The sequence below is a fragment of the Lepidochelys kempii genome, chromosome 1 (assembly GCF_965140285.1).
Source record: "Lepidochelys kempii isolate rLepKem1 chromosome 1, rLepKem1.hap1, whole genome shotgun sequence".
Taxonomy (NCBI): domain Eukaryota; kingdom Metazoa; phylum Chordata; order Testudines; family Cheloniidae; genus Lepidochelys; species Lepidochelys kempii.
Window position 1 is genome coordinate 230,434,661 of NC_136380.1, and position 22,768 is coordinate 230,457,428.

Consider the following 22,768-nt stretch of genomic DNA (forward strand, 5'->3'; position numbering starts at 1 on the left):
TAAAACTGCAATTAATCACAATTTTTTTTAACTGCAATATTTTAGTTAATTGCATGAGGTAACTGATTAATCAACAGTCCTAGTATATCGTAATGTTTAGAGATCCCAGTCAAGAGTGCAAACCCATTGTTTAAAGCTCTGGGCAAATGCAAAGGAAAAGACAGTCTCGGCTCCAAAGTGTTTACAATCTAAGAAGAGAGACCAAGAAAATAAGCAGACAAAATGTAATAAAGTAATAAAGGGAAAACCTTCAGTACGTAAGAGTACAATATGCAAGACTTCATCTTCAAGTTTACTTTTTCTTATATAACTTACAATTCCATAAACTGTTACTGGTTGTGGAAGTCTGCAGACATCATGCAAGATGTGCAGAGAATGAATTCTTGCCTTATTCACTCTGCTTGTACAATATGTACTTTAAGGTTGTAGAAAAATGTATAGGGATACACTGTATTAATTGGGAAGTAGTCTGATCATTTAACTACAGGCTGTATTAAAGAGGCAAAACTGTACAGCCTTAACTCAAGCTTCTCCTGAATTTGGTTTCTTAGTGGTTCAATCTTAACATCCTTGTAATAGGAGAAAACTCAGTCCACACAGTGAATAAATCTATTATAGATATATTTGAAGAGTTTAGAAAGCAGTGTTAAAGAAATTAAATTTCTATGTAACTTCATTAAAATATCATACAGATTAAAAGAATAAATTCCAATGGTAATCCAAGAGCACAATACGTCTGAAAGGCAAAATTGAAAATAGTAGGCCCACAATCTAATTACTGGAGTAAATTAAGAAGTTGTTTCTGTGGTCTGAAATTGCTCTTTGCCCAGACCTCTCAGTATAAATTCCACTCTTGGCATGTGTAAACATTAACTGTAATAAAGCAGACAAAGCCTCTCTCTGCACTTTATCTTCTACTATTGTAGACTGTCAGTTCAATGTTTAGATACGAATGGTTTCAGTAAGCATTCAGTAAAATATGCAGTGGATCACTAGACGGGTAATAGATTTGTTGGAATAGGTCAAGAGGTGGGGACTATGTGTTTTCTAAAGGTTGACTTACATGCTATACTAGGCATGTCAATGTAATGTTAGAATTTTTGCAATCTTAACAAAGTGAGGAGTCCTACCTAGTTTTACCTGATGTCTCATCTCTTTTGTGATGTTTCCATGCTGTCTTCACCTCTAAAATAAGATCTATTACATGTGACCTCACTGTTCCTAATGAGAGGGGGAAGGCAGGACACCAGTCTCTACCTATAAATGCACTTTAAAAGCAAACATTTTGTATTGCAGCTGAAAGACAAATGACTGTAGTGTAGTTTGTTACAGTGCAACTATCCTCTCCTGATTGTAGCTCAAATAATTTCTCCTAGTCCTGAAAAACCCATATTTCTTCCAAAAGGTGGACTGCATCATTGTTAAAAATATCACCTCCACTTTGTCCTAGGCCATCTGTTATGGAGGAAATTTGGGATGATAGTCTTCTTTGTGGCTGTGCCTAGTGTTTCTCTTCTTACTAGAAAATTCTTGTGTGCTTCAACACCCTGGCTGCTTATAAGAGCAGACTGGACAGGTAGAGCTGAGCAGAGCATGGCACAGTATGCTTTTGTGCTTCTAAAGCAAACCATAAATAGTATCAAATCTCATCTTAGATGTACCCCCTAAAGTCCTATCACTTTTTTTCTATTGAATAGTTTTCCAGGAATCTGAAATACTAAATTTTAATATTAGTTTGTATCATAATGAGCGTTTATGTATGTTTATACTGCAGGCTTAAACGTGAACATAATACTCTTGATCAAGGGGAAGCATGATAAAATTCTTCCTTAGCAAATGTGCCCAATGCTAGAAGCAAAGAGCAAGAACATAATATACAACCTGATCTGAGACAGAACACTGAAGTGTGGTCTTCAGCTTGAGTGTGTTGCACTCTTGCAGTTCCTGCTTAATTAGGGAGAAATAGAAACTAGAGGGAAAAGCACTTTTTTGGTCTAATATCTATCTTCTGTAAAGTAGGTTTAAACCAGACAAAAATCAGTCAAGCCCACAGCAAACCACTCGAGACAACTATCTCAGAAGTTTTGACTGCTGCACTTCCACAAACAGAACAAGCAGCATCAGCACTCTTAATTCTGTCCCCATCAATAAGGCTGACATGACACATTTTGTAAATATTCCAAAAAGCCTGCCTACATAAAGCAGGCAAGAGGATGCCCACAGGTATTTGCAATTCCATATCATACATCTACTGGAAGATGAAACAAGGGGAAGAAGAGTGTGTGTGTTAGTATTTTTCTGTGCTGGGTAGGAAAACAGTGATAATGGAAAACTTTCATATTTAAGTAAGAATCTTACATCTGTGATGCCGAATTGACACTTCCTAATGTTGTATACTCCCATCCTTCCACCTGCACTGACACAAAGCACAACAGGAATCAAAACCAGTGCAGTTCCTCCGCACAGGGGAGAGGGCAAGCAGGATGCAAAAAGGTGCACTCAAGATCCAAATGACCTGAGTTTATAATCCCCTGAAAATGCTGCTAATAAGCTTTTCTTAAAAACAGCCATTGTCTGATGATTTTTGGAATCCGACCACAGCCACTTGTGGCTGTTTAATTAGATATTCTCCTTATTTCTTTGAATTTTAATTGTTCATACTTGATAAACAGAATTCTCTGGTGGTTGTTGCTCCATTCATGTGATTGCAGCAGAACGCATGTAATAGAATAGTTTTAAAACCATAAATTCATTCACTCTAGGTGCAGTCTTCACACAAAAAAGACAACACAAGTTACCCCTCTATACTCCCCTGCTTCTGTGTACACAGTAGCTACCATGCAAGTTGTACAGAGCGAGCAGGAAGTAATGCCATTATTCTTTTTATATTGCTGAAATGATTCAGCTAGGAAGACAGTGTCAAATTGCAGGCTGAACTCCTCTAATATAGACTGTACTAACAATCAGTATGGATTTTTTTTCCCCATCTTCCACTGAGTATTTACTTTAAAATATTTTCTTTGTGATCTATTGCAAAATCCTCTTACTGAAGACAAGGATAGAGCAAATAGTTCCTAACCAAAAAGTATGGAACATTTTGTTCGTGAACCAAAATTTCACTGATCCCAGATCAATTTAGACAATTTACAGCATTAGCAGGACTCAGACTGAGAAGAGTTGGTATGCTTAGAAATCTGATACAAATTGAATTTCCTAGTCTGCACCAGCTGTGTAAACTTTCTTTAAAGACAGATATTTTAGAATTTCAGTGAACCACAGTAACAAATGACTGATCAAAGCTTGAACAGCCACCATGGCGTAAGTATGCTTTTCCTTATTCATTTCAGTAAAATTTCCTTAATAGCACCTGTGCTCTGATTGCAAAGAAGGAGAAAACAAAAATAAACTTGCTAAACTGGATTGGTTTTAGTATACATTGCACTCACAAAACAGTTGTGGCTTCCAAAAGAATAGGATATATTTCAAAAGAAATTCCCAGGAGTTGATTCTTTCATAATCCCTTTACATGATTTTTTATTTTGGGGATCTTGGTGCAGCAGGGTAAAATCCTTCAGAGGGTAAAATCCTGGCCATACTGAACTCAGTTAGAGTTTTCCCACTGACCTCTATAGAACCCAGGATTTCACTCCAAGATCATAGGCTCTGGACTATATAAAACTTTTAATTCCTCTCCCTGTCCTACCAGGGAATCCTTGCACACTCACTGGGAAGAGACTATCCAAGGCATGATTGGATCTAGCATGAAGAGGCAGAGTTTCAGATAATTTAGTTACTTACCCTTAGCCTAGCTCATCTTTCTAATTTATAATGAACTGTCATTCTACATGCTAGTTTTAGCTGACAAATTGAGACCTTAGGACATTTTGTACTGTCTTAATAATATGACAGTCTTCCACTGTACAACAAGATATATTTTTCCACATTTTGAAAAAGTGAAATAGTTGACTCTGGAAAAATATTTCAAGCAACAATTTTCATTTTAATTTAAAATCTTTACGATTTTAATCTTTGCTATAAGTTTTACAATGTAAATGTTAAAGGATGACCAGCAGTCCTTCTACCTTCCCCAAACCAACATTTAAAAAAAAAAAAAACACAAAACTTTAGGTAATTTATGTTGCATATAAAGGAGACAGAAACAGACTCTTTAATCACCTAGACTTACACATTTCAAAACTAGCAGTTCAGGCAGTTATCCAGCAACAACCCCATATTATTTTAAACATTTTTCTTTAAAAAAGTATGAAACAGCAGTGACCCAGCACTAGCCTAGGTTTTAAATATAATAGGGATTTCATTAACAACACTTTAAAAAACAAACTAAATGCCACCTCCTGGGTGTTAAGTACAATGGCCATGTCCAGCAATGACCTCCTATTGCAACTCTTTATATTAGTTCTGCAATCCATAACTGACAGTCCACCAAAATAAGATGACAAACAGGGCTGCCGGCATCAACTTCTGGCACATGGACTTAAGAGGAAGCCTAGAAATCTGTTCATGGTAGGGAGGGGGAAAAAACAGAAGCTTAATTAAAAATCACAAGGAGTAGCACAGAAAAGGTAACCTGCACACACAACAGTAAGTTTAATATTAAAGACAGACAGCAGACAAGCTGCTGGAGCAAGGGATTGAGAACTGGGACTCATGGGTTTTAGTTTTGACTATCAGATGTGTATGTAATTTGTAAGGTACTTGAGGATTCTTCAAGATACTAGACAAATATAACAAACAGTTCAACTTCTTTCATCTAGAATAGGAGTAATTGCGCCCTTTTACACTGAAAAGTCCCTTATTTATACAAACTAATAAATCCAGACAAACTCTAGAGCATCACCGATGTCCATGGGATTCTGGACAGGCACAAGGATCTGCCCACATGGATCCAGTTGCAAACTCAGGATTTAGTCAGTGCTTTAAAGGCACTTGGATATATATGAAAGAGAGAGCGCTGTTTCTATATCAAAGGGAATTTTCAGAGTAAAAGGCTGAGCAAAGAACACAGGCTAAACAAATAGGCCCAATCACACAGTCACATTACATGCTTAACTTGCTGACATCTCAGTCAGTTAGGCATGCAAAGGAGACAGGACCCAAAGTCACAAACTCCACTTGCTGCTTTTGTTACTACTCACTTTCCCAAAACACAAAGTAGGGAGGGTAAAAAAAAATAAAACAAAGCTTACCCATCTTCCACAGGGAACAACTCTCTTAGTCCAACCATTGTTCAAAAGACTTCTGAAACTTTTTATAATACTTTTCCAAACATGCATATGGAGTATTTTTAAAACATTCACAGCCATCCTGCTAACACACAAAACAAGAGTGTGATAAGAGAGTTATCCTGCTAACTGAGATTCAATTTACAAATGAGCGGGGGGGACGGGGGGACAACAAAGAATGATTTGTTTTAAAACAGATCTAAACTACCACAGCATTCTTTAAAAGTTAGGAAGAACTGTGAACAGAAAATAAAATTAAAAGCTGTTTTTTCCCCTCACACTGACCAGACTTGTATTATCTAATACCCTCTACAAATTAAACTTGAGGTTCTGCCCGTAATATGTAAAGAGGTGGGGATGGGTTTCCCTCAATGTTCTGCCGTGGAAAGTCCCTAGCACAAATAGTAAATTCTATTATCCCTCTTCCCAGGTTATTGGTTTTGTTGTACTTCATGTCTTCTTCCATCTGCTTATTTGTTCCCCTTCACCACAGGATCTGATCACCTCAGTCTTAATGTATTTATGCCCCCAGGTAAGGAAGTATTTCTATCTCCATTTTATAGATTAGAGAAAATGGGATTTGCTTAAGATCACACAAGGAAGCATGCAATGGCACGGAGGAGAGAATCCAGCACCTCAATCACATGACCATCCTTCCTCCCTAAAACGTACAGCTGAGCAATCTAACAATTACCCTGCTGAGTGGCTGCACAGGCATGATGGGGCAAGTGTGCTACATGTTTTCAAGGGCTGCAGTCAATTACTTCCCTGTCATGGAGCAAGAGGGGAAAAGAGGCAGAATTGTGTCTGAGGAGTGCCTGAGGCATAAGCTTCTTGGGGTGGTGCAGCTTACAGATCTCTTCCTGCTCAAGGATGTGTCTGAAGATAGTCTAGCCAGTGTGGTACTCAATTTCAAATACTAGTTTAAAAAAATACTTTGTTTTAATCTTGTGAATTGAGGCAGATTGAGTTAAGGGAAACAAAACTTGCATTAGGCACCATTATACTCTTTATCCCCCCCTACCCCTGGAAATATACCAGAATCAGAACACTCCAAGACAACTTCCTTTTTTAGATATTCTACGTACATTAATACTAGTAAATAAGAGGTACATTTTTTATCTGTTGATGCAATAGAAAAAAAAGTGATTCATTACAGTGCACTGACTTTATCAAATACCGCATATGACAAGTCTATTTAGCTAATGAAAATCTAATACTAATGAGTATCTGTACACTGAAAATATCCAATAACATGTTTTACCCCTGTGCAAGAAGAAACAGCATGTCCTCTAACTTCCTAGTGTATGTGCTGTTAAATTCATCCCCAATGACTGCCAGCTGATGGCCAACTTGGGTGGCAGAGCTGTAAGAAGTATTCAGCACATGTTTGTCAAAGAGGAAAACAAATGGTTATAAAATTATGATTAAAGCACGCTGAAGATGTTAAACACTACATACCAGTGCTGATTATCAAACCTGTTTAATTATTTCACTAACAAAGCATACAAGTAGGGCACTTACAAATTTAGCACCAAGATTTTTTTTTTTTAAATGGATACCTAGAATTGGGCTCCTAAATCCATAGTTGGGTGCCTAAATAAATGGCCTGATTTTTCTGAGTTAAGTATTCAGCACTTTTGAGAATCTGGCCACTTATTTAGATAGAACTATCAGAGGTGATTGAAAAACAGACTTTTTGTCATTGGGGAAATTGCGATATTTCAACATTTTCTGAACAGGAATGAAAAGTTGAAATAGCGAAACTTTTTCTGGAACAAAAAGTTCAGAAAATTTTAATTTGGACATGTCAAAATTTAAGGTCATTAAACAACTTTTGCCATGGAAAAATTTTGATGTCGATGAAGCCCCATTTTCCAACAGGAGAAATTTCCATTTGAAATCTTTCAGCCAGCCCCCATTAAATATAGAGATGAGTGCCTACAAGTAGGCTCCTATTTTTAAAAAAATCTTGGTCTAAATGCATACATATGATCGATCCTGTCCTTGGATACACAGTCAATCATGGATATGTATCTTGTTAATCCATGTTTATAAAGCATCTTGAGTACCTTTTATGTAAGGAGTAAGTAATGTAAGTGCAAAGCATGATGGTTTGGCATTTGGAGTAGGAATTTCAGAAGTGCCTAAAAATGACTTAGGAGCCCAAGTCCAATTGAAAGTCTATGGAACCTGTAGTCCTCAATCGTTTAGGCACTTCTGAAAATTCCACCCTTTGTCATTTAAAAGGCTGCCTCTTCACCTATAACCAGTCATGATAGTTGAAATTGACTGATGGTCTTGCCGTCAGCTTCCAGAGACAACTTCTGGGGCTGCACCAGACCTCTTTGTGGGCAGTGGGCTCAAATTAATTTCCCTTGGCGATCTATCAGAACTCAGTAAGCTTTAAAACAAGATATAATACAGGCACTTATTTTGTGCAGTATTTTGATGTGTTGTCTGAACAACAAAATATCAGTAATAGAATTTCTATCTGTGGACAGTTCTGCAAACACTAGTTTTCTGAAAAACAAGTGTAGTCTAGCAAATAAATTATGCTACCCTTATGCTCCAGAAGGATCTGTGAAAATACTGCACATCCATGAATAGACATTAAAAAGACAATTTGACAGGAAATATGTAAAATGGTTTTACATCCCTCTGCTAAAGGTATACATTCATTAGTTGGGGTATGTAAATATCTACTGTATATTTAATCTATGAAGGGTGTTGCACTGGCAGAATTATGGAAAAAGTCTCAGTAAAACTTGGATTGAGGTTTCAAAGGCAAAAAGAAGGATTAAATCAATGGCAGAAAAGCAGGTAGACTGAGACTAAACACCCATGTCAACAGTAAACCATTGCTTTTTGGAGGAGAGAGAATGTTTTATTCTAATAAACCATATAGAAATTTTCATAAGCACGGAAGACAGCTTAACACCCCCCTGAAACAAAGTATATTTCAGAAGGCCTTAACAAAAAACAAGTCTTTATCCCCAAGCAGCTCCTCACAAGAGGTAGCTAGGGAACTCTGTAAAATATCGCTTCCTCAGCTGCTTGTTACAACAGCTGGGCTTCTAATGAACAGCCACATCTGCGACTTCATGCTGCATAGAAAGGTGAAATCTTCTAGTGCAGAACAGTCTTGTGTGATCAATATTAAGTGCTACAGGTCACTACAACCATATTTATTTTGTGTTTCATGAGTTTTCAGAGTAATCGTTTGGCATAGTAAATATTCCTAGTCAGATGGGGATTTTGTACGTGGGTCTGGGAGGGGAGAATTAGTACAATATGATACCTGATATTAAACTCCATTTGCTCTGTGTTGTCTGGAACTGTTAAGAGTCTATTCTGGATTTCCTCATTTGGTACTGCTACTCCGTTCTGGTCATGAGAGAGAACAAAATGCCTGGGGATTCTTCTTGGTTGAGACATATTTTATTCTGAAAAAGGAAAGGAAAGAAAATCCTTAACATTCTGTTCAAATGTGTTGTTAAGTGCAATATTTTCATTTTAGTTACAAATACTGTTTTAAATAGCTAGCTATTCTTTCAGACTCGAGCATTTCTACATTGCCAGGCAGAGACTAAGGGAACCATTGGTTTGTTTAAGCCTTCTAAAAATGGTCAATGTATGTTCAGTAGCTTACATTTTAAAAGAAAGCAGTTTATCTTACTGCTTTTTGATTTCAGCTCATTGCAACAGAATATTCTAGAAATAGGAACATAATTAAAAGAGAGGTGAAACTACTAAGAAGTTATACATACATCAAGATACCGTTCTGTAATGTTTGCAGCACTACTACAGGGAGCTGCCTAGACATGTAAATCGCTCCAGCTGACTAAGGCTGCAATTCAGAAAGCTACCTAAACGCACACCCAACTTTAATGGGACTATATACATGCTTAAAGTTAGGCGCATGTTTAAATACCTTCCTGAACTGGGACTTAAGGCTCCAATCCTGCAATCCAAGCTACAAAGAACTCATTGCAGTATCAGAGTGCAGAGTCTCAGTACTGCAACGATTAAAGCATACGAGTGATTTTATGCACAGGAGCAGTCAGGGGGCATGTCTATACCGCAATTAAACACCAGCAGCTGGCCTGTGTCAGCTGACTCAGGCACGTGGGGCTCAGACTACAGGGCTGTTTAACTGCAAATGTAGATGGTCAGATTTGGGCTATAACTCTGGGATCCTTCCACCTCACATGGTCCCAGAGCCTAGGCTCCAGACCGAGCCTGACTGTCCACACTGCAGTTAAACATCCCCACAGCCTGTCAGCTCATATGGGCCAGCCACGGGTGGTTTTTAAATTGTAGTGTAGATATACCCTCTAGGACTACTTGTATGCACAGTTACTGGTCTGCTTAAGTCTTTGCAGGATTAGGGCCTGCAGTAGAATGTGGTCCTGCCTCATTAAAGTAAATGGCAAAATTCCATGGATTTCAGAAGAGACAGGAGCAAGCCCTTAGTACTTCTCAGTAGCTTTACCTAGATTACCAAAAACACTGAAGATCTATTAAGCAGCAATCAAGAAACCTACAGTAAAATATAATACTTCTACTGTAGTATTAATTAGTGGGTTTTTTACTTGGCTTCCATTACAAAGTAAGATGACAAAGCTGTGCAATGAGACAATTTAAGAAAGTATGCAAACACTTGAGCAACCACCTCACTCTCTTAGGTCATTGCTTGGTAGTTACAGGTGGCTACGATGGCTTTCCTTTTGGTCCTTGGGGCTCCGACTGCTGAACTTCTTGGCTGACTTTAGGACATAATTCATTTTTGGATGGCATATTTTTGGACTACCCAGTTTTTTGTCCCCTCCCTTATCTTTAAATCCCTAACTACTTCATCTTGTATTAGTTTGAGAACTAATTCCTTTGGTTGGTCTGCCGTGAAAATGGATTTCCCCAGGCCAGATTCCTTTGTCCTTTTAGGCACTCTATCTCTGTGGGCCAAATAACTATAACACAGATACTATTCAGTTATGGAACTAAGTGAGACAAAGATATGTCATGTTGTTGATCATGTTAACTTGTTTTTGAATTTCACAGAATGCTGATAAAATTATGTGAAAATTGATTTGAATTGCTTATACGCAATTGCTTTTTAGATTGTATGCTCTTTGGGACATGGCCTATGTCTTTCCTCAGTATTTGGAAAATGTCTTGTAGTTAATGGGTACTACCACAATATAAAATATTTAACAATTATTGTATACACATTCTTGCATAAATAAATGGCCATAAATACAACTGGAAGCTGCCAATGAAAAGCTGATAATATAGTATTTGACTCTACAAAACTAAAGAATCTTCCTGTTAAGAAAACTTGATGAGATTACCATCTTTTATATAAAATAAGGAATTTCATGGCTCAGTTATGCATGGCAACAAATTAAAGTAGTTATAGCAATTATTTGTGCTAAATAATTAAATTTTATTTGTATCATTTACATTGTACTTGCCAAACTATTCATATTCTAATTTTTTTCTTTTTCTTTAAATGTATCCAAATTTCCAAGAGGCAGCATGGCTTGGCAGTAAGAAGTAGACCTGGCAGTCAGCAGTTCTGAGTTGTTTGGTTCCGCCACACCCCGCCCCTCCGCTACTGAGTTGCATTATGGTGGACAAACCACTTAAAGCTAGATTCTGCCACCCTTATTCATGAAGAGCAGTATCTTATTCCTTTATTTCAATAGGCCTACTCAGGGAGTAAGGTATCACTCAATGAAAACAAGTGATTAAAATCTGATCCTATTTTACAGGATAGGTAAGTTTCCTAACCAGTCATCGTTTTAAAAAAAAAAAGTTAAAAGTAGTTTTACATGATATCGGTTTCTAAAGTCACCCTGCCAGTTACCTTTAATGTTTCTACCCCCTGCTGCTGTATGAGTAGTCTGCGCAGGAATAGTCAGCACTGACTGACTGAACAGGGAAATAGTGAAATTGATTAACAATCCAAAAAGTGCCCTCAAATGTGCAAAGTAAACATATTGTAAAACTAGAAAATATTTTCTCTCAAGTGCGGTGCTTCTTGCAATACTAAGAGATAAAAATCACACTTCCATTTGAAAATTTAAGATGACAGTGTCTTTTTTAATGCTTTTCAAGCACTTAGTCTCTGACAAAGGTGCTGTGGAGGTGTAGAGGATTATTATATGGAGTGAAATATACAGGTATTAAACTCTGATATTAAAACTGCACATCACTATTTTTATAATAACTGTCTGTGGACTGAACAATAGTGCGTTGAGGAAACTTCTCTAAAAAGGGTATTTTTTCCCATATCTAGAATAGAAAGAGAGGTTGGTTTCAGATTCAGAGACACACAGTGGAAATATCTATATCTGTAGGAGATGAAAACTGAGTTCTGAAAATGACCTATAATAAGACAATGTACCACAGAAATCAGACATGTAAACAAACCATACAATACCATGGCAAAAGCCTAAAGCACAACATATGTTACCTCACACCTGTTATAATACCTTCCTCCCACAGGCTAAAAAAGAAACTGTCTATATATATATATATATATATATATATATATATATATGGTCATGCTGTTCAGAATTCAGCTGCAGCCGGGTATGCTGTTTTTGCCAACCAACTTCTCTGAATGTTAGAGCAAGGAAGATCTAACAAAGGGGGTATTTATAATAGTATTCCATGGTGTTGGGAGTGCCCTGTCAGAGGCAGCCTTACAAGGACTACGGACATGCTGAAGACATACAAGACAAATAGGTTAGTTAGTGTCAAAGCAGAAGTTTAACAGAATGTTTTTGGTTTTGAAAATGTTGGGCCAAATCAGGCCCTATAGTGATGTAAAAACTGGGTGCAAAATGGCATATATATTAATGCTGCAAAAGCAGCATTATTCTGGCCTGTTTTCTTTCCCGACTATAGCCCTACAGAGAGCTGGGCAAGGGAGCAACTCCCTTTGCTAGAACACTCCTGAAACCGATCTGGAGAGCCCGCAGAGTGTGAATTTGGACTCTGGTGAGCCTAGCAACTGACATAACTATGATGCTCCACTTGTCCCTCCTTTTTTCCAGCTATATATGTGGAAGAGAGAGACTGAATTTGACTTGTAGAATGTAGGTAGGTTGTGAATACCTTAACACTTCTATATCTCTTTAAACATTATCTAACCTTTTCAGCTCTGCAGAGAGAGAGAGGGATGTAGAAGCTCTATATGGTCAATAACCTGGTCAAACTAGCATACATGCCAAAAAGGTCATTCTCCTGTGCATGGCCCTGATTCAGCAAAGCATATGCTTAACTTTAATGGGACCATGGACGTTAAACTTCATGTGTTTAAAGTTAAACATGTGCTTTGCTGAATCAGGGCTTAAATCCAGATTTATTTATTTTTTTAAATTCTTAATACCTAACTCTAGGCTAAGTATAATGCCTCTGAATGAACATAATTATGGTTGGATGATATAGCACCTTTGGCAGAGAGAGTATCTGAACTGTCTTCTGAATTTTACTGGGGCACAACTTAAAAAAAAAAAAAATCACACTGATTGATTAAAATATTTGACCTACTATTGTTATAGGTAACATCTAAGACTGTTAGAAGAAATAGGAGGGAAAATCTTTCCTTTGTAGATTTGACAGCACTTTGTGTCAGTTATCTCTGTTTGTGCTATATCCACTCAGCAAAAGGGGACAGGAAAACACCTTTTAAAAATAGGAAAATGTGGTCGTGGCAGGGGCAGTTGGGGACAAACCTAGGACCTGAAATTAATTTGAACTCTTCTTCAATTTGACTACATTATGTGGTTGGTAGTATCCTTTAAGAAGGCAGTCACCCTGATATTTCAACCCAAACAGTTTAAAAATTGTCTTTAATAGAGCCATGTCTTGGTAAAACAAAGTGAAACTAAAGATATGCTATAATGAGTGTGCAGTCATTTTAGAGACAGTTATATGGGGAGAAAACATACATGCCCTGAAAATAGTATACTAGGACTGACCAATCTAGTTGCACCCTTGGGGGCATAATCCTGCAGTTTTTACTCACTTGTGTAGTTCAATTCTTTTCCAGGTGCCTACCCATGTAAATAAGGACTGCAGGATGGGACCTCTTACTCCTTTACATTCAGGTATCAAGGCATATCTCAAACTGTTTCAGATTCTACCAGCTGCATATGCAAACTGAAATTTAAATGGAAAACAAATAAAGGCTTGGCTGTTTGCATACATGTCTCTACTATATATCCTACTATTCCAAAACATGACGTCATGCTCACCTTTGCAAATACAAATCCTATACAAAAGGACACCTCTTTTGTAGAATGGCAGAGGATTAAGTGCTAATTAGCATAAGAGATAAAGTAGTACATTAGTATCTCTCTCTGTTGGACGGTACTCTTAAAATCCCAAGTTACTACATTTCAGGAAGCTCTAGGTACTATTAGTGCTTAAAACTCGGGGATAAATGACCAGTATTCATTTTTTCTGGTTAGGCTTCAGGATTAATTCTCAATTCCTTAACAGGTCAGATGCAGCAATCTGCTCATCCTTTGCTTCCTGCTATTTTCTCTGTCAATTTAACTTCAGTGATCTTGGCCACAGCTTAAATGCAAACAGTTCTTAAAACAGCCTCAAATTGTTCTTAAAGGCACATTTTTCTAGGACTATAACATATGCATTGTATTTACTTTATTCATTTCATTTCCATTACATTAAATTAGTTGTATAACTAAGCCTTTACCTCAGAATTTGTTATGAATCAAATAGTTGATTACATTGATAAACCCACTCCTTAAGTAACACTGATAACCTGCATACTGGAAGAAAAATCCCATGCTGCAGACTTTAAATTGCTGATGCTTTTTAAACTGCAGGTCTTAAGTATGTTGACAGTGTCTGCTGAAAGCATACAAGACGCCTTAGGATGAAACCCTGGCCCTACTGCAGTCAATGACAAATCTCGCACTAGCTTTAATCGTGCCAGGATTTCATTTATCTGATTTTGCACTTAGATGCTACAGTTATGGCCACCCTAGAAATAGCTAAGATAGTTTGCCAAATGTCTCACAAATAACCATTGGCTATTCCCGCACTGACAAGACTGCCATTTTTGTAATTTTTTTTTTTGGTTGTTCCTAAATAATTTTATAAAGACGGATTTGTTAGTCCTCTTTTTAGGAAAAATTAGTTTCCTTCATTTTGTGACAATTACAGAAATATCACTATCTTTTCATATTTCCTTTGTTCTACTTGCTCTCAGAACAATACTAGCATAATTATTTATCTCCATCCAGAAAGATTTTGCTTTAGTACTTGTTACTTTTGAAATCAGAATTTGCGTTTTGTTTTCCCCACTTCCCCCCAAAAGGCAAAGAATCTTTAAATTAATTAAGATTACATTTAAAAACTACTACCCCCTCAAAAAGAAAAGGAGGACTTGTGGCACCTTAGACTAACAAAATGCTCAAATAAATTTGTTGGTCTCTAAGGTGCCTCAAGTCCTCCTTTTCTTTCTGCAGATACAGACTAAAACGGCTGCTACTCTGAAACCTACCCCCTCAAAAGTTGTCTTAAAGCAAGCTGTAGAATGTAGGCATGAAAACATTTGTATTTTGGTAATAGGTAGGTAGACCACAAAGCAGCAGAACATATATTTTCTTCTATTAGGGTATAAATTCCTTCTAAAATATATATATAATATATTTTGTTCTGGTGTTTTTGTTTTTAGTTTTGTGCTAATAGTTCAAAAACGACACTCGCAAAAAATAAATTTGCCTTGTATATGGATATTTGTGAATGTTATGTTGCATTTTCACTACAGTTATTATGTAATAGAGCTGAGCTTCTTATAAAATCTAACATCTGTATTTTTTCAAATCAATTTGAGATATTATCCTGGACTACTTGAGGACCTGATCCTGCAGTCAAATGTTAAGTTCCTGCAATGAGTTCATCTGCTGGACACTAGCATCAGGGTTCACTTTTATTGATTGGGCTGAAGAATTCAGACCTTTACTAGTATCAGGCTCACCCTTAAGGTGCTGAGCATGCTGACGAGGTTCCAGCAAAGCATCTAAACGTGTGCTTAACTTTAAACAAATGAGTAGTCCCATTAACTATAAATATATGAATAATCCCACTTAAGTCAAAGTGGTTAGCTGCTTGGTTGAATTGCAGCTGGAGCATTCAGCAACTTGTAGAGTCAAGCCCCTTGATAGTCGTCTTGTATAGGATCCAATGGGATTCTCCCGTCCTGCTGTTAGATTTAAATGATGAGAAAATTGTTTACAAATAGATTTTAAAACTGAGACTCTCGTTTAATTTATTCACCATTTATGCTGTCTGTTTACTTTTTACACATTAGTTCACACAATGAAAATAGTTCTTAGTTTCACTTTTTGGGTCTTATGTACTGCACAATACTATTGTATTGATGTTTATTAGTTCTTGGAAATCCTTCTTATGTTATATTGTGGTGGAATCTTTCACATTAAAGTTTGTTTTTTAAAACATAGTCATAGATTCCAAGGCCAGAAAGGACCATTGTGACCATCTAGTCTGCCCTCCCATATAATAGAAGCCATAGAACTTCCTCAAAATAATTCCTAGAGCAGATAGTTTACAAAAACAACCAATCTTGATTTAAAAACTGTCAGTGATGAAGAATCTACCACAACCCTTGGTAAGCTGTTGCAATGGTTAATAGCTCTGACTGTCAAAAATGTACACCTTATTTCTAGTCTGAATTTGCCTAGCTTCAGCTTCCATCCATTGGATCATGTTATGCCTTTCTCTGCTAGACTGAAGAGTCCATTATTAAATATTTGTTCCCCGTGTAGATTAATCAAATACCCCTTAACCTTCTCTCTGTTAAGCTAAACAAACTAAGCTCTTTGAGTTTATCACCATCACATTAAAAGGAACAGATTTTTGTTGTAGTAACTGCTGGGGAACTCTTTGCTATACATTTTTGCCAATCAAAGCATTATAAAGCATCTCTCTAATGGTATTCAAATCGGTACCATGTGTAGCATCTCAAGAGACATGGTTCTTAAACCAAAGACCAAACAAGCAGAGATCGCTTAATTGAAGTAACTGCAGCCTGAGTTTCCAAACAGGAAGAGAAGTAGTCAGGACTTTCATTACAGTATCCTCTTGCTTTAGGCACAATATTCACTGCTGTTAAAGTTCCTCATATTAACGGTGTTGGTTGCCCTGTCCATCTTTAGACATCGTAAACTTCTGTCACTTAACTTAGCCAAAGAAGGCTCAGCACATGTTTAAGCTCCCTCCCTCAAATAAAGGATGCTTTTTGAATTGGGGCCTTAATCCTTTGTAACTTTGAATAATTTTGACATTTTTTTTCCTCATTGAAGTACTGGAGACTACAAATGGAGTAGAAACATGTTTTTCAGTGTGTATTTTGCTACATACCTATTTAAAAATAGATTTAGAGACTTCAGTGTTTACTTTGTTAGGCATGGTATAATAAACAGTGATCACATAACCATGTCAAGTCATGTTACCATAGACCTGTAAGCAACACTTCCACAATTGTTGTAAACTGTAACTGAAGCAGCAAAAATGCAGCATTTTATTCAGTTGGACTGGACATGTTAGAAATGGCATATGAAAGACCAATTGTTTTATAAAATACTTTTGGAACTGAATCATTCAAAACTTTTAAAGATTACAGTTCTCTCCTTCTCTCACAACCACTTTTGAAAGAAAAATAAGAAATAACAGTGTGTCCTTAACTCACTCGCTTTCGTGGGTTTGTCACAACTAATGTGACACTCCCATTTTATCAAACATTTTTTGTAATTGTTTTTTAAGAGAGGAGATGAGGGTAAACTACATATTATTTGTTCACATTCCTTGGGTAAATACACAGAGCCCGATATTTCAGCCTTTATTCATGGAAGGGTTGGATTTTAATGTGATTATCTGTGGATCCATTTCTGCCATCCTTATTCACCTTAGGTCTGATCCTGTATCACTGAAACCAATATAAGTTTTACCACTGACTTCACTCAGAGCAGGATCAAGCCCATTATGCAGTACCTTATTCTGCAAGCAGCCCCATTGTCCAGTGGAGTGAGCTACTACGTAATGTGAGCAGAGTTTGCAGGACTGAAGCCATAATTATGCCTTTTCTGTCACCTTTAGATACTGTCATTGACACTATTTGTACAAAAAAATCATTAAAGGACGGTTCTGGGGAAACAAATTGACCAAGTTGCAGTGGACTATCTTCTTAAATTTTTGCTTTGTCATCATGTTTATATCTAAAGTGGCTTTTTAATATAAAGAGGGACAAAGCACCTTCAACTAACAGGCTGAGTAATTTTTATTTTTTGTTATATAGAGTCAAAAAAATGTTTTGGAACACTCAAACTTTTAATGCAAGATTACCCATGGCACTTTTGTACGTATGTCAGTGGTGTGAAGGGAATAAAGATGGAGGAACATTTTTGTCTTGTTTTTCTAAAAGGAAAGAGGGTTTCTGATAAGACTTAAAATATTACAGTTCAGCTTGAGGCTAATAGTCACGTTTCAATTTAAACCCCTGTGTATCTGGTTTATAATAGGACTGCTATCAGTCTTTACCACATTTGTGTAATGGCACTTTCTGATATGGTCTAAACTTTATCTGAACTCTTTACACTGACTTTAGTAAAGCACCACCTGGATTAACTCAAGATTGTTTTAGTTGTACTCGTAACAGGGACTGAGAGTTTATAACATTGTATGGATTTATTAATTCTAGCACTAGCTCAAGAACCTTGCCATTGCTAACTTCAGCACTCAGGATATGTAAACATTTCTACAAATTGGGGAGGAAGGCAGGGAAAAAGCAATTGAATAATGTTCTTAAATTTTCAGGGACAATCTGTATCACCTACAAATTTAGTTATAAAATTTAGTCTTTCTTCAAAGGCCTTTTAATTTTATTTCCTGGTTTAATAAGAGAGAAAGTACAAATTCTCAAATGTAATTTCTTTGTAATTTGTTTAGAATACATCTAGACTACAGTAGCTGAGTACAAAAAAATACTATCCCTACCAAAGAAACTTTTTTTTTTCCCCTTCAAAAAAATACACACTACATGTCCCTTTTAAAACCCTGCTGTAAACAATCCAATAAAATCACCAGCCCGGCCCCCATTCCACACAGCACTATTATATCTAGGCCTCCACCTCATACACTATTGGTCTTAAAAATAAACATTTATTGCCTAAAAGGATTCCATACCTTTTTGCATTTTTAAAATTAGTAGATCCATCCAAGTTACAACTAATGAGTTATTCACTCTACTTTTTTTACCCTTTAGAGATTTATTTTCCATATGCTAAAGACCTGATTCTGAACCCATTACAGTCAATTGCAAAATACTGCTTGATTTAAATAAATGCAGGACTGGATTCTCAATTAGTGCAAGAGGAAATGTTTTTGAAATGCACATGATCCTTAAAAGCAGAGAAACAATATAGTCTTATATATATGGGTCAACATACCTACTTCCTCCTTTTAAAATCAAAGCTCTAAAAGCTTTTTAGTTGTTATGGCAGGTGATATGCTTCTTCTGTTGTTGCCGTCAAAGTTTAAAAAAAAAAAAAAACACTTCGACGTGTGGTTTCTAGTGTCTCAAAAATAAGAAAGGAGTACTTGTGGCACCTTAGAGACTAACTAATTTATTTGAGCATAAGCTTTCATGAGCTACTGCTCACTTCATCGTGTGCTTTGTGTGTATATAATAAGATCTTCTACACTTTCCACAGCAATGCATCCGATGAAGTGAGCTGTAGCTCACGAAAGCTTATGCTCAAATAAATTGGTTAGTCTCTAAGGTGCCACAAGTCCTCCTGTTCTTTTTGCAATTTATTTGAGCATAAGCTTTCGTGAGCTACAGCTCACTTCATAAGAATGAGTTTGGTTGGTTTTTTCTTTAAACAAACCCTACCCAGGTTTGACCAAAACGAAAGCTTATGGCTGTATACAAAAATTACGTAGTCCCTCTCTCATTGTACCAAAAAAATAAAAAATCGCCTCCTGTAATGCTACAGCGTGCACACTACACCTCGGGACAAGCACACGCGAGGCCGGGGAAGAGAAGCAGTAAGACCTCTGAGAAAGTAATAGGAAGGGGACTGAAATCTCGCCGCGAGCGAGCACATCTCTCAACGCGCCGCCACAAGTTACAGTGCCTCTTTCCCCTCCACGTCTCAGCGCCCGGAGGCAGAGGCTGAGCGCGGCGGGCAATAAACAGGGGCTGAACCCCCCGGCCCTGGTCAGCCCCAGCGCGCCGGGCGGGCCAGCGAGCCCCTCTGCAGGCTCGGGGCGCTCCCCAGCCCGCTCCGTGCACCCGGCCGCCTTGGAGGCGACGTCCTCAGCATCCCGCGCAACAAGTGTGCCGCCGCCGCCCCTACCTTAGCTGCGCTTGCCGTCGCCGGCCGGCGTGGAAGCGACCGCTGCCCTGCGGACACAGAGAGAGAGAGAGACACACACAAGCCTTAGTGCCCCGCGAGCCCCCGGGGCCGTGTCCCGGGCTCGTCCAGGGCCGGGGCTGGCCCGCGGACAGCTAAAAACAGGGGCACCCTACTCACCGCAGCGTCACTTGCAGAACGGCCCCTATTGTCCGCGCTGCGCCTGCAGCCGACTCGCCGCGGCTCCCGCCCAGCCTGCGCCGCGCCCCGCCCTGCTCCCGCCGCCCCAACCACGGCTCCCCGGCCCGCCCCTGGGTGGGAGCGCCGAGCCGCCCGCCCGGCCCCGGCCCGCGCCTTCTGTGCTTCTGCCCATGCCCGGCCCGCCCAGCCGGAGCCGGAGCCGGAGCGGGGCCGTGCCAAGCGGTGCGGACCTCTCCCCCCACCGCCAGCCTTGCAGGCGAGAGCGGCTGCCCTTTGCACGGAGCCTGCCCCAGAGGTTCCCATAGCGACGCGGAGCAGGGGCGGGAAGGGGTGCGGAGCTGCGAGGAGCTCGGCGCGCCGAGCGGCGTGTGCGGAGGGATGAGGAACTGGGGTGACGAACAGGAGCGATACCTGAGCGGGGCTGGAGGGACGAGCGGAGTGGGGACTGGGGAGGAAGCTTTTTCTGATCGATTTCCTGTTTTCAATAAATGTCGACAAAAATGGGATTGTAGCACCTTGACATGAGGGGACTCTCCAGCCTGGTTTTTTCCCAAAGGGCTAGTCATTAAGCACCCCCCTCACCCCCCCCCCGAGCCAGCAAAACACTTAAACACAGGTGCTTAATTTTAAAGCATGTGAGTAGTCTATGGCCCTACTTGCTTGTTTACAGTTAAGCCTGTGCTTGAACGCTGTGATGGATTGTGGCCCAAGGATTGGATACTTGCAGCTGTCAATCCTACACTTCTGCTAAATTCAGAAGTGGTTGAGGGAGCTCAGCACTTCACAGGATTCCACAATACTCCATAGTATTGCTCAAGGAAGATTACTTTTTAACCTGTTTTGTTACCCCCCCAAAACAGGCTTTAGTGTGCCACTAGAATAACCTCCCTATCACCCCCTTAATCTAAGGTATGGATTTCCAGGGTAGCGAAGGAAAAACTTGGGAGACAAAGATACAGCCTTTTGATAAGTGATTGACACAGGAAGTATCTTTTCATTAATGTAACGAACAATCCCTAATACAATAAATCTAAAAACCTAAATAAAACACAAATCCCTTATTGCAAGTTAAATAGGGTGACCAGATGTCCCAATTTTATAGGGACAGTCCCAATTTTAGGGTCTTTTGCATACAGGCACCTATTAGCCCCCACCCCATCCTGATTTTTTTACACTTGCTATTTGGTCACCCTAAAGTTAAAGGGCATACAAACTGCAATTGCATACAATCCAAGTGATTCTAAGTTATCGCACTCTGTTACAGATGGCCAGTGTGCAACAGATCACTGACAGGAGTTCTTAAATTGTGCTGTGTGTTACATGTATAAATTACAGTTAACACACTCTCATACATATTAATACTAAACTATGATTACTCTGGCAGGCTTACTCTGTCCTGTTGGCTTTCTGGTGCTGTTGTAGCTACCTTTCTCAGTCAGCTCTCTTCAAGTCTCTTGCCAGTTCAACTGCTCTCTACCTCTCACCTGCTTAGCTTCTCTCTGAATTCTTCATCCACTCCTCACTTAACCATCTGCCTTTTATACTGTCCTGTCAGCTGTCAGATCCTTGCTGCACATGCTCGTTGTCTTACCAGAGTTTTTCTGCACCTGCTCCCTGCCAAACATTCTTATCAGTAGGGCCCTACCAAATTCATGGCCATGAAAATGCATCACGGATCAGTGAAATCTGGTCTCCCCTGTGAAATCTGGTCTTGTGTGTGATTTTACCCTATACTATACAGATTTCGCGGGGGGAGACCAGTGTTTCTCAAACTGAGGGTCCTGACACAAAAGGGAGTTGCAGGGGGAGGTCACAAGGATATTTTAGGGGGGTCATGGTGTTGCCACCCTCACTTCTGTGCTGACTTCAGAGCTGGGTGGCCAGATAGCAACGGCTGCTGACTGAGGGCCCAGCTCTGCAGGCAGCAGCACAGAAGTAAGGGTGGCAATACCAGACCAGGCCATCCTTACGTCTGTGCTGCTGTTGGCAGTGGCTTTACCTTCAGAGCTGGGCTCCTGGCCAGCAGCTGCTACTCTCTGGCTGCCCAGCTCTGAAGGCAGTAGCGCTGCCATCAGCAGCAGCCCAGAAGTAAGGGTAGCAGTACCACAAATCCCGACCCCCCTACAGTAACCTTGCTACCCACCCCCCACAACTCCTTTTGGGGTCAGGACCCCTATAATTACAACACCTGAAATTTCAGATTTAAATATCTGAAATCATGACATTTATGATTTTTAAAATCCTATGAGAGTGAAATTGACCAAAATGGACCCTGTATTTGGTAGGGCCCTACTTATCAGATTGAATGCATGCCAACAATGCCTCATTCTTGGATGCATGCCAGTATTGCAGACACAGTGCACATGCTCATTGCCGTTGTTTACCTCAGAGCTATGATTTGCTGACCTTATCATCTGACCTGCAGCTTCTAATGGTGGAGTGACTTTTGCTTATTCAAAATAAAAGCTAGGGGCACAAAATGGAGTCTGAAGAATTTCTCTGGTGTCAAGAGAAAGCAACTGAGGTACATTTTAGTGTGTCTCTGACTGATCTTTAGGAGGGATAAATGGGGCCATAACGTCGGGAGATGTTGATTACGTTCCCAACTTTATTTTGAACAGCTTAGAGAGTATGGAAGGATGGGTCTCATAGAGGATAAGAAAGTCATATTTTCAAGGTCAAAGTCTGAAAGGACTTTCCTAAGATTTGTATGTTGGTAATGGGAAAGAGAAGATTTTGGAAATAGAGCAGAAATAAATCATTAAGGCTTAGTGATAGATTGAGGCTGTGTTAGAATAAGGAATCAAGGAATACATGAGAAGGGAATATTAAAGTAACATGAGAATACATATTTTAACATTTTCTTTGGTGATGATTCTCATGGTGGAAAAAAAGTCGTGGAATTTG

The 22,768-nt window shown here is 39.0% G+C and overlaps 2 protein-coding genes across 4 annotated transcripts in view; one reads left to right on the top strand and one right to left on the bottom strand.

Annotated features, from left to right (window-relative positions):
* Positions 1 to 4,119: 4,119 nt before the first annotated feature.
* On the bottom strand, positions 4,120 to 15,245 carry LOC144929548 (uncharacterized). The gene is made up of 6 exons (XM_078849378.1): positions 13,511 to 15,245; positions 13,282 to 13,415; positions 8,545 to 8,689; positions 6,508 to 6,609; positions 5,208 to 5,328; positions 4,120 to 4,515 (listed from the first exon to the last, which is right to left on the bottom strand). The coding sequence occupies exons 3-6, from the start codon at positions 8,679 to 8,681 to the stop codon at positions 4,414 to 4,416; spliced, it is 462 nt and encodes a 153-aa protein (XP_078705504.1). The 5' UTR covers positions 8,682 to 8,689; positions 13,282 to 13,415; positions 13,511 to 15,245; the 3' UTR covers positions 4,120 to 4,413.
* Positions 15,246 to 20,047: 4,802 nt separating this feature from the next.
* The window catches only part of TTLL1 (TTL family tubulin polyglutamylase complex subunit L1), a 44,253-nt gene continuing 41,532 nt past the window's right edge, over positions 20,048 to 22,768 (top strand). For 2 of the 3 annotated variants that reach the window (XM_073316879.2, XM_073316897.2), the window contains exon 1: positions 20,048 to 20,156. The gene's annotated coding sequence lies outside the window, so the exon portion shown is untranslated. Of the gene's footprint in view, positions 20,157 to 22,167; positions 22,386 to 22,768 lie in introns of those variants that run through there. The other variant, XM_073316909.2, reaches the window with a different exon arrangement.

Coding starts and splice junctions, on each gene's coding strand:
- LOC144929548 (XM_078849378.1), bottom strand. CDS start 8,681: ATGTCTCAACCAAGAAGAATCCCCAGGCATTTTGTTCTCTCTCATGAC. Junction 6,610..8,544: donor CAAATGGAGTTTAATATCAG/GTATCATATTGT, acceptor TACTTCTTACAG/CTCTGCCACCCAAGTTGGCC. Junction 4,516..5,207: donor TTGTTCCCTGTGGAAGATGG/GTAAGCTTTGTT, acceptor TACCATGAACAG/ATTTCTAGGCTTCCTCTTAA.